This window comes from Somniosus microcephalus, chromosome 5 (genome assembly GCF_052327205.1).
Source record: "Somniosus microcephalus isolate GS21.2 chromosome 5, FLI_Smic_1.0, whole genome shotgun sequence".
Classification (NCBI taxonomy): domain Eukaryota; kingdom Metazoa; phylum Chordata; class Chondrichthyes; order Squaliformes; family Somniosidae; genus Somniosus; species Somniosus microcephalus.
In genome coordinates this window covers 85,039,338-85,061,597 of record NC_140991.1, presented here as the reverse complement: position 1 = coordinate 85,061,597, position 22,260 = coordinate 85,039,338, and the positions used below count along the sequence as shown (strand labels likewise).

Here is a 22,260-nt window from a genome sequence, read left to right as displayed (position 1 = left end):
CCTACCTGGTCTCTTGGAGCCTTTTATAGCCCCGCTGCCGCCGCTGAAATTCCCGCCAACTTATCCGCTGGCCTACTACCCCGATCCTGATTACTTTTTAAAAATTCATTCCTGGCATCTGGGCATCGCTGGCAAGGCCAGCATTTATTGCCCATCCCTAATTGCCCTTGAGAAGGTGGTGGTGAGCCACCTTCTTGAGCCGCTGCAGTCCATGTGGTGAAGGTACTCCCACAGTGCTGTTAGGGAGGGAGTTCCAGGATTTTGACCCAGCGACGATGAAGGATCGGCGATATACTTCTAAGTCAGAATGGTGTGTGACTTGGAGGGGAACTTGGAGGTGATAGTGTTCCCGTGCGCTTGCTGCCCTTGTCCTTCTCGGTGGAAGAGGTCAAGAGGTCGCGGGTTTGGGAGGTGCTGTCGAAGAAGCCTTGGTGAGTTGCTGCAGTGCATCTTGTAGATGGTACACACTGCAGTCACAGTGTTTTAAATTGCAGGCACCAAAGAAACACAACCAAAGCTGGCAGAGTCTTTGGTTAAATATGGAGATCAGGTTCCAATGATGCTATCAGGGCCCGACTACAATCTTAACCCCAGGCCTGCGTGGAGAAGCCCTGGTGGCTTCCGAGCTAGGCCAAATCTGTAGGGAATTGGATTCAAAGCCAGAAGAGGTCCAGCAAGGTAAGTTATATAAAAATATATTCAGTTTCTTTGTGGGTCCAGAGGAGCAGGAGTGGTCCTCCGGGCCCTACAAGGAAACCTCAGGTCTTCCCTACCCCGGGCTTCCCTCACCCTCCGAACGTCCCAATCATGTATCTTAGCATTTAGGACCATTCGATTGGGTTCCCTGGCAGCGGCCTCCTGCCACTCCAAATCCCGCTCCCACCCACCGGCCACGTAGCTCTTCTCACCGGGTTCAGGCAGATCAGGCAAATAAGACCCCGGATTTAAAAGCTACAGAGAGCCGGACGGCTTCCTGTCTACAACAATCCCGCACATCAGTAAAATCGCCCTCGTCATTTCACCAACTGTGGACATGAGCCCACAATCCTATCAGTCTCTGGCATAGTACATTAGATGTCTTGTGCTACCATCAAAGTTTTTCTAGTATTTCTTCCTATGGCTTTAAGGTACATTGAGGTCTATTTTTAAACCAAAAGAACATTTTATTTCTTCTGCATGATAGATTTCAGAGAATTCAACCCAGAGCAAACCTCTGTCGAACAACAGCACGTTTAGAAATCAGCTTGTTTTTCTGCAGACTGGAGTGCCCAGCTGCAATGAGCTTTGTAGTGTTGAACACATAATCTATATATAGAGACCCTATGGATTTACCTTTAAACTTCTGTAGATCTAGCCCTCCACTAAACATTATTTAAGTGGACACAAATAGAATGCAGCTGGGGGAATCATAGTCTTCAACCTCGTACAAATCAGGTGACCCTGGCTATAGGTATGCCCCTGGAATATTGGGTAGGCCACCCAGGTCACTGCATGATTCAGGACTCATGGTCACAACAATATCTAACAGTTGGATCTCTTGTTAGGCCCGTAAATTCCTCAGGATGCAATCCCTGGCGGTTACACTGGGATCGTGTCCGCTGATGCTCTCCAGCACTGGGCCCAATGGAGTTTGTGGGAGGGCACCGGATTTGCATGGGGCAGTTGGGTGCAAGCGCCACTACTGGCACATCTCTGGCCCATGTGGCTGGAAATTTCGGCACCCACCTGCCATTAGGCCCCTTTCTTCAGGAGTCCAGGTTGCTTCCCTGGCCTGGACCCTACTGATGGGATCAACTTTCATCCATTTCAACGCTGGTATGCATGAACTCAATCAGTATAGCAGCTTCCAAAGATGTGTTCGGTCTAGGCTAGTAGAGATTTTTCCTAGCTCTGCCCCCCAACAACATTTGCCTTGTAAAGGGCTTCCATCACAAGCATGTTGGAAGCTTATGGAAATAGCAGAGACCTGGCCCTATCAGGGCCCCACCATTTTCCCTGGAGTTATGGGCACTATTTTTCCAAAAATAAAAACATAATAGTTGACCTAACTAGATCAGATGTCTATAGCAAACTAACAATGGCAGTGAACACCATTAGAGGGAATACCATCATTGCCTAACAGGGAAAATAAACACTTTTTTTTTTTTAATCGATTTTTCATTCTTTGTTTTCTAGTTTTGTACAACAAGAACTTTTTTATCTGCCTATTAGGCTTGTCTTCCCAAATGGAGATTTATATCTGGACCTTTTCACTGATTGGATCTTCATGTGAACTAGCTATTACTTGTAATCTAAAGTTGTCAGCATGGAAAATTGTATTTTTAATCATGCGCATCACTTCAGTAATAAGGGCAAATATATCAGAGGTCCTTGCTTTTGTTTTTGCATTGATGCAGAACTTAAAGAATGGAGGGCTGAATTTCTTCCATTTAGTTGCTCATTTTTGAGTTTGTCTAGGGTAGCCAATGGTGGAAAGTCGGAGGTTGAAGCCAAACTCTGTCTCTTCCCTAAAAACTTATTAACAGATCTTCCTCTACCCCCGCTTGAGGCAGACATCTCCTGCCTTTTGCACCCTCGCCTCACTGTGGATGGAGAGTCATCTCTTGCCTTTGCACCCTCCTCTCATTGCGGTGAGCTTGTGTGTATGCAAAAAGTATATTTAAGAAGTATTTTAAGGTTTTTTTACAGTGCTTTTTAATTTGAATCTGGGCCTTTGGAACCAGCCTGCTCCTCTGCTTTGAGGGGAAGTAGAGACGGATCAGGGGGCCACCTTCCCTTGGGCCTAAAAGATGGGTTCTCTTTTGTCAGATTGCAGACAGTAAAATGTCAACTGAAGAGGCTTTTAATTTGTGGGCTTGGTGCCATGAAAAAGAACCAGCCTCAGACATTACATTAAGCCACATTGTTGCAGACACAAAATGGCTGTCTTAACTTTATCAGCTGCTGCAGCACTAATGGATCCCCCCCAGGCGGGATGACTATAGAGTGCACTAATAGTACCTGGAGCCAACCGTGAATATATAATCAAGACACACTGTGGAAAATTTGGAGGGTCGTCGGCGATGTAACATCGGCGGGTTTAAGAATAATTCTCGTACACTTGCGCCGGTAAATCCATCAAGGAGGACAATCAGCCCAGGTCACTAAGTTGAATCCTAGATTTCTCTCCAGCTGTGCAGGTCCCGTTCAGAATGGAAAATCCATTGTTTTCATCTACATCGGTCTGATATTAGGAAGACCATATAAAGCTATGTAGATTCTCTTAGAACCTATCCACTGGGGAACTGGAGGTAAGTAAGCGAGTGGAGTTTTCTATCATAGAATCATACAAAGTTACAACATGGAAGGAGGCCATTTCGGCCCATTGTGTCTGTGCCGGCCAACAAAGAGCTATCCAGCCTAATCCCACTTCCCCACTCTTGGTCCGTAGCCCTGCAGGTTAGAACGCCCCAAGTGCACATCCAAGTACTTTGTAAATTTGGCTAGGGTTCCTGCCTCTACCACCCTTTCAGGCAGTGAGTTCCAGACCCCCACAACCCTCTGGGTGAAGAAATTTCCCCTCAAATCCTCTCTAAACCTTCCACCAATTACTTTAAATCTGTGCCCACTGGTTTTTGACCCCTCTGCTAAGGGAAATAGGTCCTTTCTATCCACTTTATGCCCCTCATAATTTTATACACCTCAATAAGGTCTCCCCTCAGCCTCCTCTGTTCCAAGGAAAACAGACCCAGCCTATCCAGTCTTTCCTCATAGCTAAGATTCTCTACTCCCGGCAACATCCTTGTAAATCTCCTCTGTACCCTCTCTAGTGCAATCACATCTTTCCTGTAATGTGGTGACCAGAACTGCACGCAGTACTCTAGCTGAGGCCTAACTAGTGTTTTATACAGTTGAAGCATAACCCCCCTGCTCTTCTATTCTATGCCATGGCTAATAAAGGCAAGCATTCAGTATGCCTTCTTAACCACCTTATCTACCTGACCTGCTACCTTCAGGGATCTGTGGACATGCACTCCAAGGTCCCTTTGTTCCTCTACACTACTCAGTGTCCTACCATTTAATGTGTATTCCCTTTCCTTGTTAGCCCTCCCCAAATGCATTACCTCACACTTCTCCGGATTGAATTCCATTTGCCACTGTTCTGCCCACCTGACCAAATTATTGATATCTTCCTGCAGTCTACAGCTTCCTTCTTCAGTATCAACCACATAGCCGATTTTAGTATCATCTGCAAACTTCTTAATCATACCCCCTATATTCAAGTCAAGATCATTGATATATACCACAAAAAGCAAGGGACCTAGTACTGAGCCCTGCAGAACCCCACAGGAAACAGCCTTCCAGTCACAAAAACACCCATCAACCATTACCCTCTGCTTCCTGCCACTGAGCCAATTTTGAATCCAACATGACACTTTGCCCTGGATCCCATGGGCTTTTAACTTTGTGACCAGTCTGCCATGTGGAACCTTATCGAAAGCCTTGCTAAAGTCCATATACACTACATCAAACGCACTACCCTCATCTACCCTCCTTGTTACCTCCTCAAAAAATTCAATCAAGTTTTTCAGACACGACCTTCCCTTAACAAATCCGTGCTGACTATCCTTGATTAATCCGTGTCTTTCTAAATGAAGATTTATCCTGTCCTTCAGAATTCTTTCCAATAATTTTCCCCCACCGAGGTTAGGCTGACTGGCCTGTAATTACTCGGTCTATCCTTTTCTCCCTTTTTAAACAAGGGTACCACATTAGCAGTCCTCCGGCACCATATCTAAAGCCAGAGAGGATTGAAAAATGATGATCAGGGCCTGTTATTTCCTCTTTTGCTTCGCTTAACAGCCTGGGACACATTTCATCCAGACCTGGGGATTTATCCACTTTTAAAGCTGCTAAACCCCTTAATACTTCCTCTTTCACTATGTTTATTTAATCAAATATTTCACACTCCTCCCCCCGCCCCCCCCCCCCCCCGATAGCAATGTCTGCTTCGCCCCCTCTCCTTTGTGAAAACAGGCACAGGTATTCATTAAGAACCCTACCGACGTCTCCCGCCTCCACACACAGATTAACCTCATGATCTCTAATAGGCCCTACCCTTTCTTTAGTTACCCTCTTACTCTTAATATATTTATAAAACATCTTTGGGTTTTCCTTGATTTTATTTGCCAAGAATTTTTCATGCTCTCTCTTTGTTTTCCTAATATCCTTTTTAATTGCACCTCTGCACTTTCTGTACTCCTCTAAAGATTCTGGAGTATTTAGCCCTCGGTATCTGTCATACGCCTCCCTTTTTTTCTTTATCCTACCCTGTATAGCTCTAGATCCAGGGGGCTCTAGATTTGTTGGTCCTGTAGCGGTTCGTGTAGATCGCCACGAAATAAGAGTTTGACTTCAACGAACTATTAACAAGTTGTTTATTTACAGGAACAGGCTAATTACAGCAGGTAAGATAGCAGGTAAGATGATTGACTGTAGGAGCACCGTGGTGTAGGTCTTGTCCCAGCGGGGACTGAGTTCGCAGTCCTGTGGGGAGCGTGATGACATCATTGCGTTTGTGTTGTGATGTCATCACGTTGCTCGCGTTTCCCGCGCTTAGGGCGTCACGTGATGCGCGTCGTTGCGTCGCTGGCTGTTGAGGCCGAGGTCGCGAGGCCGGGCTGTGCCGGTGCTTGCCGCGGGAGCGGAAGATCGCGTCGCTCCCGTCGGCTGGCCGTTGAGGCCGCAGACGCTAGGCCGGGCTGTGCCGGCGCACGCACATCACGTTGTACGTGACGTGACGTGACGTCAGTGCGCTAGGGCGCGTCTTAAAGGGGCAATGGCCCCAACAGGTAAGTTAAAAGGGCAACGGCCCCAAAAGGTAAGTTAAACATACAGTAAGGTAAGTTAAAGGGAATTATGTGTCTCAATGTAAGGGACAACCAGTGGTACCGCCACATAGGCCCCCCCAGAATTCGCTTTAACGAAGGTCCAAGGATGAGATGGTCTGACGAGCTGGTGGTCACAGTGGTCATGCTGTCTCGACTTGGTAGGCGAGGTATGAAGATGCTGCTCGTGAGCGGATCCTTACGCGCGTCGTGGCAAATAAAACGTATCCGTCAGGCGAAGGACCGTGGAGACGTGCGAAACAGCAGGCCTTGTCAGAGCGACGGGCAGGTTGGGCGGACGCGGGCGATGTCTCTGTTGATGGGTGAGCGAAACCTTCGGGAAGCTGGAACGCACGGAACGGTGCGTGCCATAGTGCTACGACGTGAACACAACGGAGGGTGAAGAGTTGCTGCGTTGATCAGTGATCGGTGAGGCTAGCAACTTTCACGTGGCTGATCGCGGCCGCAGGATGCCCGTTGGCCCCGTCCTCGATGTGTGCAGCTTCAGTAGACGTTTGCGTTTGTTAAAGGGAAAACTGGAGAAAGGGCGGCAACGGTCCAGGTTGTTGTTGCTTTCAGGAGGGGTTAACTCTGCCTGGAGGGCGGCAACACTTGTAACAGTTGTAGATTTAGGAGAAAACAGCCGGGATGGCGGCACGCCTTTTGTTCACGCCGAATCGTGTAGTAGGTAACACAACCAGCAGGCTGAAGGGCTGGTGCGTCGTCGGCGGGGAAAGAGTCGTCGGTGTTCACGAGTGATGGGTTCTCGTGGTTCGCGAGGGATGGGTCCTCGTGCGCGAGGAGTGCGTCCTCGTGTTTTGCAGGGGTGAGTCCTCGTGGTATCCCCACGGGGCGCGCTCCGAACTTGTGGGCCCGAACATGCTGTACCCCGCGCTTGGAGAGATGTATACTTGCTGTTGCTTTGGACGTAGAGGCGGACGATCCGTGTGGCGGTAGAAGAGTCGAATACAGAGACCGTGAGCACGTGCGTGGTCTGTGCCGCATCAATGTTCTCGGTGAACAGGGCTTCTACCTGCATAAAGCACGAGGGAGACCGTGGCTCCCTGGATTGTGGTAGCGACAGCAGAACGGCTGATGCTTCCATAGCGTGCTTCGTTTGTGAAAGACGTTCACAAACCCACCAATTGTAGCGCTGGTGGATGACGGTTGCCGTTGGTCGTGCTCTACCTCTGAAATCGTTCGTGAAAAACGGGCTCACCTCCAAGCTGCGCTTCCATTGCGAATACATACGCAAAGACGGGGTCGCTTTTGGTGGAATCGGTGTTAGGCGGTTGCTGTTCCGTGGTTGTTCGTCGGTTGTGCGTTGGTCGTCTTGAGTGAAGACGAGGTTCAGGTGCGTGTTGCTACCGTGAAAATCGTTCACGGATACGGGTTCACCAATTGTAGCATTGGAATTGATGAGCTCCCGTACTCATGTTGTGGGGTCACCAATGTAGCGGTTCGTGTAGATCGCCACTAAATAAGAGTTTGACTTCGACGAACTATTAACAAGTTGTTTATTTACAGGAACAGGCTAATTACAGCAGGTAAGATAGCAGGTAAGATGACTGACTGTAGGAGCACCATGGTGTAGGTCTTGTCCCAGCGGGGACTCCACGAGGACTGAGTTCGCAGTCCTGTGGGGAGCGTGATGACGTCATCGCATTTGTGTTGTGACGTCATCATGTTGCTCGCGTTTCCCGCGCTTAGGGCGTCACATGATGCGCGTCGTTGCGTCGCTGGCTGTTGAGGCCGGGCTGTGCCGGTGCTTGCCGCGGGAGCGGTAGATCGCGTCACTCCCGTCGGCTGGCCGTTGAGGCCGCAGATGCTAGGCCGGGCTGTGCCGGCGCACGCACATCACGTTGTACGTGACATGACGTCAGCGCGCTAGGGCGCGTCTTAAAGGGGCAATGGCCCCAACAGGTAAGTTAAAAAGGCAACGGCCCCAAAAGGTAAGTTAAACATACAGCAAGGTAAGTTAAAGGGAATTATGTGTCTCAATGTAAGGGACAACCAGTGGTACCGCCACAGTCCCACCTTTTTTCTTTAACGGCACATGTTTGGTCTGAATCCTCTGGATCTCCTTCTTGAATGCCTCCCACTGCTCTGACACTGATTTACCTTCAAGTAGCTGTTTCCATTCCACTATGGCTAAATCCCCTCTGAGTTTAGCAAAATTTGCTTTTCCCCAATTTAGAAGTTTTATTCCTGGTCAATCTTCTAGTTGGGTACCATATTGGGGGTAACTTTAACCTACCTGGTGGGAAACCTACGGGATTGGAGCAGTCGCCCGTTTTACACCTCACCCGTTTTTACTTTCCATTCATAGAATCATAGAAATTTCAAGCATGGAAGGAGGACATTCGGCCCATCTTGTCCGTGCCGGCTGAGAAAGAGCTATCCACCGTAATCCCACTGTCCAGCTCTTGGTCCGTAGCCCTGTAGGATATGGCACGTCAAGTGAATATCCAAGTACTTTTTAAATGTGATGAGGGGCTCTGCCTCTACCAACCTTTCAGGCAGTGAGTTCCAGACCCCACCACCCTGTGGGTGAAAACATTTCTCCTCAAATCCCCTCTCAACCTCCAACCAATTACTTTAAATCTATGCCCCCTGGTAATTGACCCTTCTGCTAAGGGAAATAGGTCCTTCCTATCCATTCTATCTAGGCCCCTCATAATTTTATACAACTCAATTTGGTCTCCCCTCAGCCTCCTCTGTTCCAAAGAAAACAACCCCAGCCTATCCAATCTTTCCTCATAGCTAAAATTCTCCAACCCAGGCAACATCCTCGTAAATCTCCTCTGTACCCTCTCTAGTGCAATCACATTCTTCCTGTAATGTGGTGACCAGAACTGCACGCAGTATTCTAGCTGCGGCCTAACTAGTGTTTTATACAGTTCAAGCATAACCTCCCTGCGCTTGTATTCTATGCCTCGGCTAATAAAGGCAAGTATCCTGTATGCCTTCTTAACCACCTTATCTACCTGTCCTGCTACATTCAGGGATCTGTGGACATGCACTCCAAGGTCCCTCTGATCTTCTGTACTTCTCAGTGTCCTACCATTTATAGTGCATTCCCTTGCCTTGTTAGCCCTCCCCAAATGCATTACCTCACATTTCTCCAGATTGTTCTGCCCACCTGACTAATCCATTGATATCTTCCTGCAGTCTGCAGATTTCTTCTTCATTATTAACCACATGGCCAATTTTTGTATCATCTGCAAACTTCTTAATCATGCTTCCTACATTCAAGTCCAAATCATTGATATATACCACAAAAAGCAGAGGACCCAGTACTGAGCCCTGCGGAACCCCACTGGAAACAGCCTTCCAGTCACAAAAACACCCATCAACCATTGCCCTTTGTTTCCTGCCTCTGAGCCAATTTCGGATCCAACTTGCCTTGGATCTCATGGGCTTTTACTTTTGTGACCAGTCTGCCATGCGGGACCTTATCAAAAGCCTCGCTAAAATCCATTGGGGGAGAAATTCAGTTGGTTGCGCCACCCGTTAGCGCCTTAAGAGGGCGATAAGTGGGGCACGAGCCAGCTAGCGCCCGGGCGCGGCAATACCTGCGCCTCTCGCGAAATTGAGCAGACATTTAGCAGCGGTGCTAAACCGTAATGCCCGCTCAGCTGCGCACGCAGATCCTGATGTCATTTCAGAGTGCAACGCCCTTGGGGCGCCCCGGACCAGAAATTCAGTGGCGTCCCCTCCTTTCCGCCTGCCGCTCCCAACGACAGGTTGACTGGAATGGTTCCCAGTCGCTGTGGGGCTGGGGGAGTGCTATTTAAAGGGGGCTCTTCCTGGCTTCTTTGTGGTAGCCATTTTTGGACCACTCCTTCTGAGAGAGAGAGAGAGAGAGATTTGCAGAGAGACAAAGGGAGAGAGCTTTCTGCATTGAGTCAGCGCTCGCTGAGGTACTTTTGGCTTCTGACCAGAACTTTGTAGTTGCTTTGCTTTTTCACCGGCATAACTTTGAGTGGCCACATACTATGGGGGCTGCAATGGATGGGAACGTCAGGCTTCTCCATTACATTGAGAGGGCACAGAGACGCAGAGAGAGAGTGGCAATCACGGCCAGACGGAGGAGGGCCAACAGGCGTCGACACACGAGACCTTACGCTCCCAGGGTTTTCCGCCAACAGTTCTGAGGCGTCATGTCTGAGGAGCAGTGTTTTCGGAGGCTGCGATTCAGCAAGGAGGTGGTCACTGAGCTCTGCCACCTGCTTCAGCCAGATCTGCAGCCTCAACTGAGGAGCAGGACGTCTCTGTCGGTGGCAGTGAAGGTAACAATGGCTCTCAACTTCTATGCCACCGGCTCCTTTCAATCTGCTACTGGGAACATTGCCAATATCTCCCAGTTCGCGGTGCATTGCTGCATCCGTCAAGTCACGAATGCCCTCTTTAAAAGGAGATGACAGTACATCTCCTTCCCTATGACCCCGGACAAGCAGCAAGAGCGCACAATGGGTTTTGCAAGAATAGCGGGCTTCCCCATGGTCCAGGGCGCCATTGACTGCACGCATGTGGCTTTGCGGGTGCCGCAAGAGAATGCCGAGGATTTCCGCAACCGAAAGGGGTTCCATTCATTGAACGTCCAGTTGGTCTGTGACCACAGACAGCTGATACTTGCTGTCAATGCCCACTTTCCAGGCAGCAGCCACGACGCCTTCATCTTGCGCCAGACTTCTGTGGCAGACCTTTTCGAGGCCCCGGCTCACCCAGGAGGCTGGCTTCTCGGGGACAAGGGCTATCCTCTGTGCACCTGGCTGATGACCCCGCTCCGTTCACCCAGCACCCCTGCTGTAGAACAATACAATGAGAGCCATCAAGCTACCAGGAACATCGTTGAGCACACAATCGGTGTGCTCAAGCAACGGTTCTGCTGTCTGGACCATTCCGGAGGAGCCCTTCAGTATTCACCTGAGCGAGTCTCCCACTTCATTGTTGTGTGTTGCATGCTGCATAACCTGGCAATCCTCAGGACTCAGCCAATGCCACCAGGCATTGGAGCACCAGCAGAGGAGGAGGAGGAGGAGCAGCAGCACCAAGACGGGAGGGAGGCACAAAGTGCAAGGGCCGTCCATCAGCGGCTTATAGCAAGTCGCTTCTAGGCCCCCTCTGAGAGAATGGCTTCTGCCATTCAAAGAACATGAATGGAACCGTGCCGCAACCCCTAAGCTGGTCAAGGCAACAATTAGTTCAAAGAGCAAACATGCACATTCTGAATAAAGACACTTCTTTATTTAACAAACTGTGTGCCCTTCCCGCATGACAAAGTAATAGAGAGAAACCCCCCAAAAAAGTCAGTCACATAACTGGCTCTCACAACCTGGAGACAATGACCAAAACAGTAACAAAAATATGACCACGATCCTCGGCCTTCAATAAAACAATTAACAACATTTTGCCACACCTCCTACTTTTTGCCCTTCGAGGGTGATCTGCCTCGCTTGCGAGATTTGCCCCTTCCCACCCTGCAGCTCCTCCGCAATGGGACCACAGTGGCTGCAGCAAGGCTGGGGGAAGGCTGCTGAGTGTCAGAAACTGAGACTGCAGATGCCCTTGAGGGACGGCCTGGACCAGCACTGGGCCTGGAGGGCCCAGCTGCTGACTGCTCCAACTCTGCATGGGCGGCACCAGTCTGTCCTACAGGTGGTGGCAGCTGCAGTGGAGAAGTGACAGTGCCGGCAGCAGGAATGCTGTCATTCTGAGAGAGGACAACAACTCCTTATTCGGCCGACACACTGGCACTCCCACGGGGCAGCACTGCAGCATGCGGAGCAATCTGCTGAAGCACAGATTGCTGCCCTGCTGCGGCGCGGTGAGGGCCCCGGCGAATCCTGTCCGATCCAGCGAGGGTGGCAGCAGTCAGTGCTCGTGTGGCCTCAATCTGCGTCTGCATGAGACCAGCCACTGACTGCATTGCAGCACTAAGCAATTGCGTGGCAGCCGCCTGTGCTGCGCCGACGTCCTGGACAATCCTTGCCTGTGCTGCGCCGAAGTCCTGGACACTCCTTGCCAGTGACTCAATGGAATCTGGCATCCTTGCCACTGCAGCCATGAGCTCAGTGTGCCTGTGCTCCGCCTGGGCGCTCATTTCAGCGAGGAGCCACACCTCTTCTGCGTTCACTGTAGCAGGACTCGAGGTTGTTGCAGTTGTACAAGGTATTGGTGAGACTGCACCTGGAATACTGCATACAGTTTTGGTGTCCATACTTAAGAGAAGACATACTTGCTCTCGAGTCAGTACAAAGAAGGTTCACTCGGTTAATCCCGGGGATGAGGGGGTGGACACATGAGAGGTTGAGTAGATTGGGACTCTACTCATTGGAGTTCAGAAGAATGAGAGGTGATCTTATTGAAACATATAAGATTGTGAAGGGGCTTGATCGGGTGGATGCGGTGAGGATGTTCCCAATGATGGGTGAAACTAGAACTAGGGGGCATAATCTTAGAATAAGGGGCTGCTCTTTCAAAACTGAGATGAGGAGAAACTTCTTCACTCAGAGGGTAGTAGGTCTGTGGAATTTGCTGCCCCAGAAAGCTGTGGAAGCTACATCATTAAATAAATTTAAAACAGAAATAGACAGTTTCTTAGAAGTAAAGGGAATTAGGGGTTACGGGGAGCGGGCAGGAAATTGGACATGAGTCTAGGTTCGGATTGGTCATGGCCCTGTGGGTAACGGAGCAGGCCCAGGGGCCGTGTAGCCTGGTTCTGCTCCTACTTCTTGTGTTCTAATTATGTGTTAGATTTCAGGAGATGGTTCTATTCCTGTTCCTGGCTGGGGTGGAGATCACCTTTTACAGAAGGTAAGTACTGTAGAAAATATAGGGACAGTGATCTCCTGGACGAGTTTCGATCGCCTAGATGGGCCGGAGAGGAATTTCCCAGATTTTTTTCTCCCAAATTGGCCATTGGGTTTTTTATCTGGTTTTTCGCCTCTCCCAGGAGATCACATGGGTTCGGGTGGGATGGAGAGTGATAGAAGATTTGAGGTTAGGATCAGATCAGCCATGATCTTATTGAATGGTGGAGCAGGCTCGAGGGGCCGATTGGTCTACTCCTATTTCTTATGTTCTTATGCCAGACTCTCCCTCTGGGGAGAAGCTGCCGCCGAGCTTCCCTACCCCTCTCGCATTGCTGCAGCCCGCTGGACCCCAGAGCTTCACCCTCCTCAGACCATTCCTCCCTGCTCCCCTCCAGGGAAGATGTGTCCCCATTATGGCCATGGGCTGCCTCGGCTGAGGGTGGCACTGATGGTCCGGCTTCCTCTTAGTCGTCGCCTTCAGAATCACTCACAGTGGCAGCTTGAGGGTCCGCCTCCTCACCTGGTGAATCAGCATCTGAAAGCAGGGAGGTACAAGAGTGGCTTTAGCGTGAGGACAGGGTGGCAGCAAGGGAGGCATGAGTGCTGCGATGTACTGATTTGGCTCGAAAGTGGCAAAGGATGCTGGTGTGAGGAACAAGTGGAAGGAGAGAGGTCAAAAAGGTGATGACCTTACCATTGCTGTCCATAACGGGGTCGGCATCTCCAGTGGCGATGGGGCCAATCATCCGGCCTGCCATAATCCGTTGGACTCGCTGCTCCAGATCGGTCAGGGCTTGAAGGTGAGGCCGGCCTCCCCTGGTCTGTTGCTGCTGCCTCCTGTTATGCGCCAGCTTGCCCTGCAAGAGAAAGGACGGGCTCTGAGTACAGTGTGCAGCCCTGATCTTGGCTGCAATGCCTCCCATGGTGGAATAGCCCTTAGTGTGCAGCCCTGATCTTGGCTGCAATGCCTCCCATGGTCGAATAGCCCTTACAGTGTGTAAGGTGCTGAATGTGCGTGTGAGTTTCCTGAAAGGGCCATAGGCGTTGGATGAGGGCTGGGCATTGGGGCTTTCAGGACCCTTTGGCCATAAAGTGAGGTCGACATGCAGGGATGAAGAGGATTCTGAAAAGGGCACTCACCCTGACAACCCGAGTGAGGTCGTTGAACTTCTTCCTGCATTGCACAGGGGTCCTAGGCACCATGCTGCTGGAGGTCACTCTGTGAGCCACCTCCCTCCAAGCTTTTCGATGGTCGCTGGGCAGCGGCCTCCTGCCACTGTCCTGGTACAGGGGAGATCGCCTCCACTCCACCGCGCCAACCAGAACCTCCAAGGCCCCCTCGCTGAACCGCTGCGCTCACTCCCTGACCCTCTCCATGGTCCTTGGCTTAAGTATTTGGCAACAGGTCTGTCCAGGCCGAGTTTCAGGGCTCCGAAACGCAGGGTGTGGCTGCAATTCAAGATCGACCCTCCCCTTTAAGAGCTGACCGGCACCAGCGTGTCTGTGTGCAATCGCTAACTGGCCGCACCTGTGCTGCGCCCGCCCTCGGAGGTAGCGCCTCGCTCCTCTGGCTTAGCACCTTAAGACAGTCGTGCAGCGCCTGTTTTAGCGCTCCAAGCACCTCCTGGGGCGAAGGAGGCCAATTTACCAGTAGGTGGCGATAATTTGCACCGGGCGTAAAATTTCGAGCCTGGCCGATACTTATGCCCCAAACGGGGCGATACCGAATTTCTCCCCCATTGACTTATTAACCAGGTGGGTTAGGTGAAAAGTACCCCTACTGTCTTTCATTCTGTTATTCTTTTGCTAATAATAGTGAAATTATTGTGATCATAGTATAAAAACTTCCTTAACCATGGTCACTCTGTGAAAATATGGAAGGTATTTTTTGTGTACCTTAGATCTGGCCAGCTAATACAGTTGAGGAGTAATCTTGTCTGTAGCTTTGACTACTTGTAAATAATTCACGCTTGTCTTCTTTTCAGTAGGTTTATTACTTTCCTATATTCAGTTTCATTCGACATGCCTCCACCTCTCCAGAATAGATACTCATTTGGGAACCAAGCATCTGCGCTTGAAAAACACATTCTAAAGGAAAAATAAGCATCACTCACCATAGCCATTCCATTTGTTCAAAAGGCAATTTCTCAGCAACACACAGTTACAATGCCGCACATCTCCCTTCCTTTGTGGCAGAAGAAACTCACTTTTCACTGTTGTTCGTCAAAAAGAATTGCAGATGGGTGGTAGGTAGATAGTTGCAATGGCTGTGCAAATTCTTTCTCAACAACATGTGATGTTTTTGTTTCTTTTTTCTGATTGGTCTGTGTACAAATAGTGTTCAAGCCAACTACTTGTGTAAACACTTCAAATCTACGTTGCTTACCAGAGGACAAAAACAGATTTTGTTTTGGTTGCTAGATTTGCGACATGAAATGGTGGTGATGAAAGAAAATACCCAGCAATATACAGTACTTTCAACAAGCGTTATGTCTGCCTGGGGAAGGCGTGTGTGAGGTGGGGAGGGGGGTGGTGACTGCAGATAACGGCTCTGAATTTGCAGTCAGTATGATGGCGTACTCTCAGAGCAAGCCATCATACCACCTTTGAAATGGACCACAAGTCCAAGATTTCCACAAACGCTTATCCATGCGCTAAATCTGAACTTATGATCTGTCGAGTTCCGACTCCGCATTGGCTTCACTGCACATTTCACTTACCCATTGAAATCAATGTGCTGGTGAAAAGTTGGACTAATTGCCCACCTACTGCGCATTAATTACACTGGAAATTTTTACGGCTAGTGCAAACATGCGCAGGAGTCTGTTTGCACAGCATAAGGTGAGGGGGATGAGAAAATTGTATTAGTTGGCAGCTGCTGACTGGCCCGTTGAGTGTTTCCAGCAATTTCTGATTAAAAACATTCTTATGGGCTTTACTTTAGTGGACTTTACAACTGTGGTCCATAACAGCAAAGATCAACAGTTGCTAGGCATGAAACTAATTACGCATTGGTATTAATTATCTTGACATTAAATTAACAATATGCCTTCTTAGTTCATCTCGCCTCTTTTGTCAAAACCTACTAGAATAAGCATTAAGATGCAATGCTGAGATTACCCTCGGCAAGTTCGCTAAGCATTCCTTTTGTCTTTTAGCGATTTTTTTTTTAAACAAACATGTTTTCCATTATACTAATGCTGTATGTTATTTGAAATATTCATTAGGATATTAAATTATGAATCCAACATGGTATAAATCTGTCGCTGTTCACATAGCTTTATTTTAACAATCCTTTCACAGTTTCCTGTTTTAACGGAATAGGAAAATTCAACTTTGGCATTTGAATACCTGGCTTGCAAGCACAGAGATGAAATCGTTTTGCTTTTGTTTTGTGTAAGTTAAATATTTAAACCCAATAACATCCTCTTTATAGTGGGTCTTTACAAGTGAATGCTACACAAAAAACTGGGAACATCTACAACCACAAACCATAGCAATCTCCTCTGTTTCCTGATTGGCTAAGAGTCAGGAAGTGAAAGGAGCACCACCCCACGTGATCCCAAGTACGCTTATGCACAACAGTGTGCTCCTGGGATCCTTGGGCCTCTACGCTGTGCACAACTTTGCAGTGAAACAACGCAAGCTTTCGAAGTGGGGTTCTCACCAGGTAAGTATGGATTTCCTATGTTCTCCTTAGCTACGCCGCCGACTGCGAATTCAGGGCCAGTGTAAATTGACAGCTACAATGCTTACAGGTAGTGAAATTAGGCCAAATGGCACAAATCAGTGAAAACTGCAAAGCAGGGTTATTTTCATTTAAATTATATTTATTTGTAGCCTACCTGTTCATTATTGCTGCAAAAAAAAAGAGATTCATAGTGTGAGCCTGTATAATTTGAATTTATTTCATGAGAAATGACTTAAAATGTCATCACTAGATCAACAGTGGCTTACGGTTTGTCCAACTAAATTATGATACTCATTTTCAAATACCAGTCAAAGAATAGTGAAATAATCAGGAAATGTTAGTCATGTTATTAATGCTACTCTGCATAAAATTACATCCTCAAAAAGTCTTTTTAAATACTAAATGGCTGTTCACTACAAAGTGATCATATTCTTGTGTAAAAATAGTTTGTGTGTTTACCCATCAGTGAAGTACTTTTTTGTCGTTCTGACATTAACACTGATCCCTCTAACTGAAAGGCCACACAAACATTGGAGCCACCAACATGTGTTCCTTCACATGCTGGGTTTTCAATCTCATTATGGGAAGTTCTGAGCAAAGGTGGGACACTTTCCCACAGGTGAAGATCAAAAATGAAAGGGACAGTCACCTCAGGACACTCTCTCCTGAGTGGCTGATTTCAGAACAGCATTGCTATGGACTAAAAGCAGATTGCCCAGCCACCCCTCACTTGGGGATGGTGTGTGACATGGCGAGACAAAAAAAGAAGGGGAGGGGGGAATATCGTAAAATGAGGCATTCACCTTAGAGTCTCTGTGGGTCAAGGTAAGGAATATTAAGGGCATGATGAATGATAGAGATTAGATAGGTGGATGAAGGAAAAGGGGTTGCAGGGATATAGGAATAAGGTGATTAGAACTATCTGCTCATGCAGAGAGTAAACATCAATATGGACTGTCCTGTGTTGTAACTTTTCTATATTTCCATGTATTTCTATGATAGTTTGCATACATGCTGTTCTTCTCAATCAGGTCAGGATAGGTCCACCCAGGAACATCTACATTTACATGGGATAGTCTTTAGATAGACAGATTCCTCTCTCCTTCAGGTACACTGGCCAAAGTTGGCAAATTTGGTTACTAGAGACCAGACAAGTCACCCTGTTCACATTGAGATCTCGCATTCAATTCATTCACTTTTATGACATTTGTGGAACACTCAATTGGTGTGAACCTTCAAGTGATAATTAGCAAATTATTATTTTCAATTAATTTTATTGCAGTTAATTATCATGTTTGTGAGCTGTGGAATGCCAACAAGCACCTAAGCTATGGAATAAGATAGCTTAAACTAAATCACTCAGTAACTGATGTGTAATAGCAGCCATTTTTATTTAATTTTCCAAAAGCAAAATACTGCAGATGCTGAAAATCTGAAATAAAAACAGAAAGTGCTGGAAATACTCAGCAGGTCAGGCAGCATCTATGGAAAGCGAAACAGAGTTAACGTTTCAGGTTGATGACCTTTCACCACGTTCATCAATTTAAAAACATTTCTTAGAGTATTCAGAGAAATAAATACTGTTTGCTTTGATGCCAGATACAAAGATTGTTTCAGGGAATGCCTGATTACTCAAGTAGACGGGCTGTTTTGATTCTAATGTCAGAACTACAGTACAGGCAAAAGGGCTCGATATTTCGCCAGAACCCTTATGTTGGGGATTCTGCGAGGCCTTGTAAGAACTTCCTCACACTTCTTACAAGACCAGTGGCGTAAGATGGGGTAGAGCTCGGGAGGGGTCAGGAACTTTCAATGTCAGAAGTTTCCATATCCCCAGCCTCCAATCAGCTGGGCATATCATGGGTGATGTTTTTGCCTGATGAGACCAGGGTAATCATTAGTAGTTGTGGAGCTCACCTGGGAGTCCAAGGCGGGATTGTGGCCCGGACCCCCGAATGGGAGGCAATTAAAAAAAAAAAAAAAAAATAAGGCCAAAGTGACACTTCATAATTTGTTTGGGAAGTGCCAGGAACATCCTCCTCCCAGCTTTCGCATCATTATGCAACCTCTGGGGAAAGGCCTAGCTACGTTGCTAGTAGAGCAGGTGTCTGTTTTGGCGTGGAAATTAAAGGACCAACCTCTTGACCCCACAAATCTTGGCAGGATCAGTGGCAGGGGTCCTGGAAGGGCTGCATACCACGGTTACACTGCGAGGCAACCATCCTCCCCCTCAGATTTTCAACCCCAGTAGGTTTCAACCTGTTTTTTAAAAATCTTTATTAAGTGGTAAGATCGGAAGCACATTAAAGGGCTTTTCATATTATCACTTCTTGCTCATCAAATCAGTTTATGTCATTGAAGACAAATGTCTTGGAGTATGTAATTTAGAAATGTGCATAACAAATATAGCATTTGAGGTCAGAGTGGAAGAATGATGTGATAAAGCACAACTGTGAATTACCAGCACATTTCCGTTACTGAGACGCCCATGATTGCACTGTAGTCATTGTGGCTACACGTCTCTGCTGCATTAAGTCTTTTTTTCTCTTTATGTAATTTGATGAGTGTGAAAATTGACTTAGTCTGTGTAGCTCTTTGACGAGCTGTAATAGCTGTGACAATTATAGAATTTTTCATCAGTTTGAATGGCAGGTGCTGACAGAAAAGCAATATCTCAGTCTTGGCCAACCTGGTGGGGTTTATAGATGCGACACTGACTGGGGGAATGGCAAGCTGAACCTTACTGAAAAATTGGCTGCTTGTAATATCAGAGATGAGGAAGAAAGTGCTAGAGACAGCTTGGCAGCCGACTCCAAATTGGACTTAAAAATGCATGATGGAACATTTTGACACCGTCTGAGATTACATTGGATGCCTGGTTTTCCTTTTAATTTTTGAGGTTATAATAGACCACCACTTATTCAGGAAAGCCAAGATGATTCACCTGAGCCATTAATATTGTTTTGTCTCTTTTTATGCTTTACTGCCTTTACCCTGATATCATTTTTTTTTACTGCATTGGACAGTAAAAATCAGACAAATTATCTACCTCCATGTATTAATTGTTTATTTTAGTGTGTTGGAAAGCCAAATTAAATCCGATGGTAATAAAATATTCACCTCCAAAATATTAATTAGCATCCGTAGCACTTGATGTACATCTTTATCTTTGTAGATCAGTAAAGGTATCACACCAAAGGAAGTAGATCTGAGAGACGTACAGGTTGCATCATAAAAAATGCAAGGCAAAGTTAGTCACAATGATTGCTCAGCAAGTTACTCAGAGAATGGGGAAAGATAGTCAGTGTTAATTTTAAAATGTTGATGCCGTGCTGTTGTACTTCATGAAGTCTGAAATACACTTTGGGAGGGATTTTAACATGGAGGAGCGCGTGGGTTTGGGAGCAGGTGGGGGTTAAAGCCGGCGAAATTGACAGCGCGACGGGAAGCCGGCTCCAATCTGCCGAATTCCGGGATTCGCTCCAGTGCGTTCGGCTGCGTGAGCGCAACCCCGTCAGGAGAATAGGGTTGGCAATACCCATATGTTAATCGTTCAATTAGAGCGATACTGACATCTATTTTTAAGTTTAAGGTGTGATCCACAGGCTTCCTGACTTTCACCAGTGAAAGTAAGGCGAGAACACAACGGCAATTGAGGGGGGGTCAATCAATCTCAGGGAAATATGGCACATACTCAGTACACACAGCTGCTTTCTTACCAGCTAGCGGGAAAGGGTGTTCACAGTACTTTAGCTGAGAGTTGACTTTCTACATGTTGGAGGTTTCGTCTACACTTTGGAGGTTTGAACTATCCGATCAGGATCACTGCCGCTTATTCTGTCTCAGATGAGGACCAAGATGACCAGCAACAGCACCAGAAACAGCAGCAGTCTGCTGGTCACAGACCTGTAGCTGCACAGGATAATGGGGAGCAGCAGAGAGATGCAGCTTGGGGAGCAGCAGAGAGATGCAGCTTGCAGGATGCTATACCCGCCACACAGCGTCTACAGGCAGAGGATAAACGTCTTCGACATGTTGGAACAGCAGAGTCTCAGGAGGCTCAGGTTGTCCTGTCAGGTGATGGCAGGCATCTACAGCCTGCTGGAAGAAGACCTGTTTCCAGCTGGACCTGGTGGCCTTGCTTTACCAGTGACTATCAAAGTCACCACAGCCCTCAACTTTTTTGCCTCTGGATCCTTCCAGGGATCTGCTAGAGACATTTGCAGGATCTCCCACAAATGCATAAGACAGGTGGTTTGTTGATGAGGGCCACCAATTATGTCAGCTTTGCCTGCAATGATTTTCTTTTATTATTCTTTCCGGGTTTGGGATGTGGGCGTCACTGGCAAGGCCAGCATTTATTGCCAATCCCTAATTGCCCTTGAGAAGGTGGTGGTTAGCTGGCGTCTTGAAACGCAGCAGTCCGTGTGGTGAAGGTACTCCCACAGTGCTGTTAGGGAGGGAGTTCCAGGATTTTGACCCAGCGATGATGAAGGAGCGGCGATATACTTCCAAGTTAGGATGGTGTGTGACTTGGAGGAGAACTTGGAGGTGCTGGTGTTCCCATGCGTCTGCTGCCCTTGTCCTTCTAGGTGGAAGAGGTCGCGGGTTTGGGAGGTGCTGCCGAAGAAGTCTTGGTGAGTTACTGCAGTGCATCTTGTAGCCACGGTACGCCGGTGGTGAAGTGAGTGAATGTTTAAAGTGGTGGTTGGGGTGCCAATTAAGCGGGCTGCTTTGTCCTGGATGGTGTCGAGCTTCTTGAGTGTTGTTGGAGCTGCACTCATCCAGGCAAGTGGAGAGTATTCCATCACACTCCTGACTTGTGCCTTGTCGATTGTGGAAAGGCTTTGGGGAGTCAGGAGGTGAGACACTCGCCGCAGAATACTCAGCCTCTGACCTGCTCTTGTTGCCATGAGGCTGGTCAATGGTGACCCCCAGGATGTTGATGGTGGGGGATTGGGCAATGGTAATGCTGTTGAATGTCAAGGGGAGGTGGTTAGACTCTCGCTTGTTGGAGATAGTCATTGCCTGGCACTTCTGTGGCGTGAATGTTACTTGCCACTTATCAGCAGAAGCCTGAATGTCGTCCAGGTCTTGCTGCATGTGGGCACGGACTACTACATTTTCTGAGGAGTTGCGAATGGAACTGAACACTGTGCAATCATCAGCAAACATCCCCACTTCTGACCTTATGATGGAGGGAAGGTCATTGATAAACCAGCTAAAGATGTTTGGGCCTAGGACACTGCCCTGAGGAACTCCTGCAGCGATGTCCTGGGGCTGAGATGATTGACTTCCAACAACCACAACCGTTGTCCCCCATGATTCCCATTGACTTCAATTTTACTAGGGCTCCTTGATGCCACACTCAGTTAAATGCTGCCTTGATGTCAAGGGCAATCACTCTCACCTCACCTCTGGAATTCAGCTCTTTTGTCTATATTTGGACCAAGGCTGTAATGAGGTCTGGAGCCGAGTGGTCGGAGCGGAACCCAAACTGAGCATCAGTGAGCAGGTTATTGGTGAGTAAGTGCTGCTTGATAGCACTGTCGATGACACCTTCCATCACTTTGCTGATGATTGAGATTAGACTGACGGGGCGATAATTGGCCGGATTGGATTTGTCCTACTTTTTGTGGATAGGACATACCTGGGCAATTTTCCACATTGTTGGGTAGATGCCAGTGTTGTAGCTGTACTGGAACAGCATGGCTAAGGCACAGCTAGTTCTGGAGCACAAGTCTTCAGCACGACAGCCGGGATATTGTCGGGGCCCATAGCCTTTGCTGTATCCAGTACACTCAGCCGTTTCTTGATATCATATGGAGTGAATCGAACTGGCTGAAGACTGGCTTCTGTGATGGTGGGGACTTCAGGAGGAGGC

General features: G+C 47.9%; 1 protein-coding gene across 6 annotated transcripts in view; it reads left to right on the top strand.

The window, feature by feature from the left end:
- The window catches only part of znf804b (zinc finger protein 804B), a 1,078,762-nt gene that overhangs the window by 759,202 nt on the left and 297,300 nt on the right, over nucleotides 1-22,260 (top strand). The window contains exon 1 of one of the 6 annotated variants that reach the window (XM_085987925.1): nucleotides 15,219-16,355. The exons of the other annotated variants lie outside the window; for them this stretch is intronic. Within the exon in view, the coding sequence (XP_085844051.1) occupies nucleotides 16,260-16,355 (96 nt within the window). The 5' untranslated portion in view covers nucleotides 15,219-16,259. Of the gene's footprint in view, nucleotides 1-15,218; nucleotides 16,356-22,260 lie in introns of those variants that run through there. 6 annotated transcript variants of the gene reach the window in all.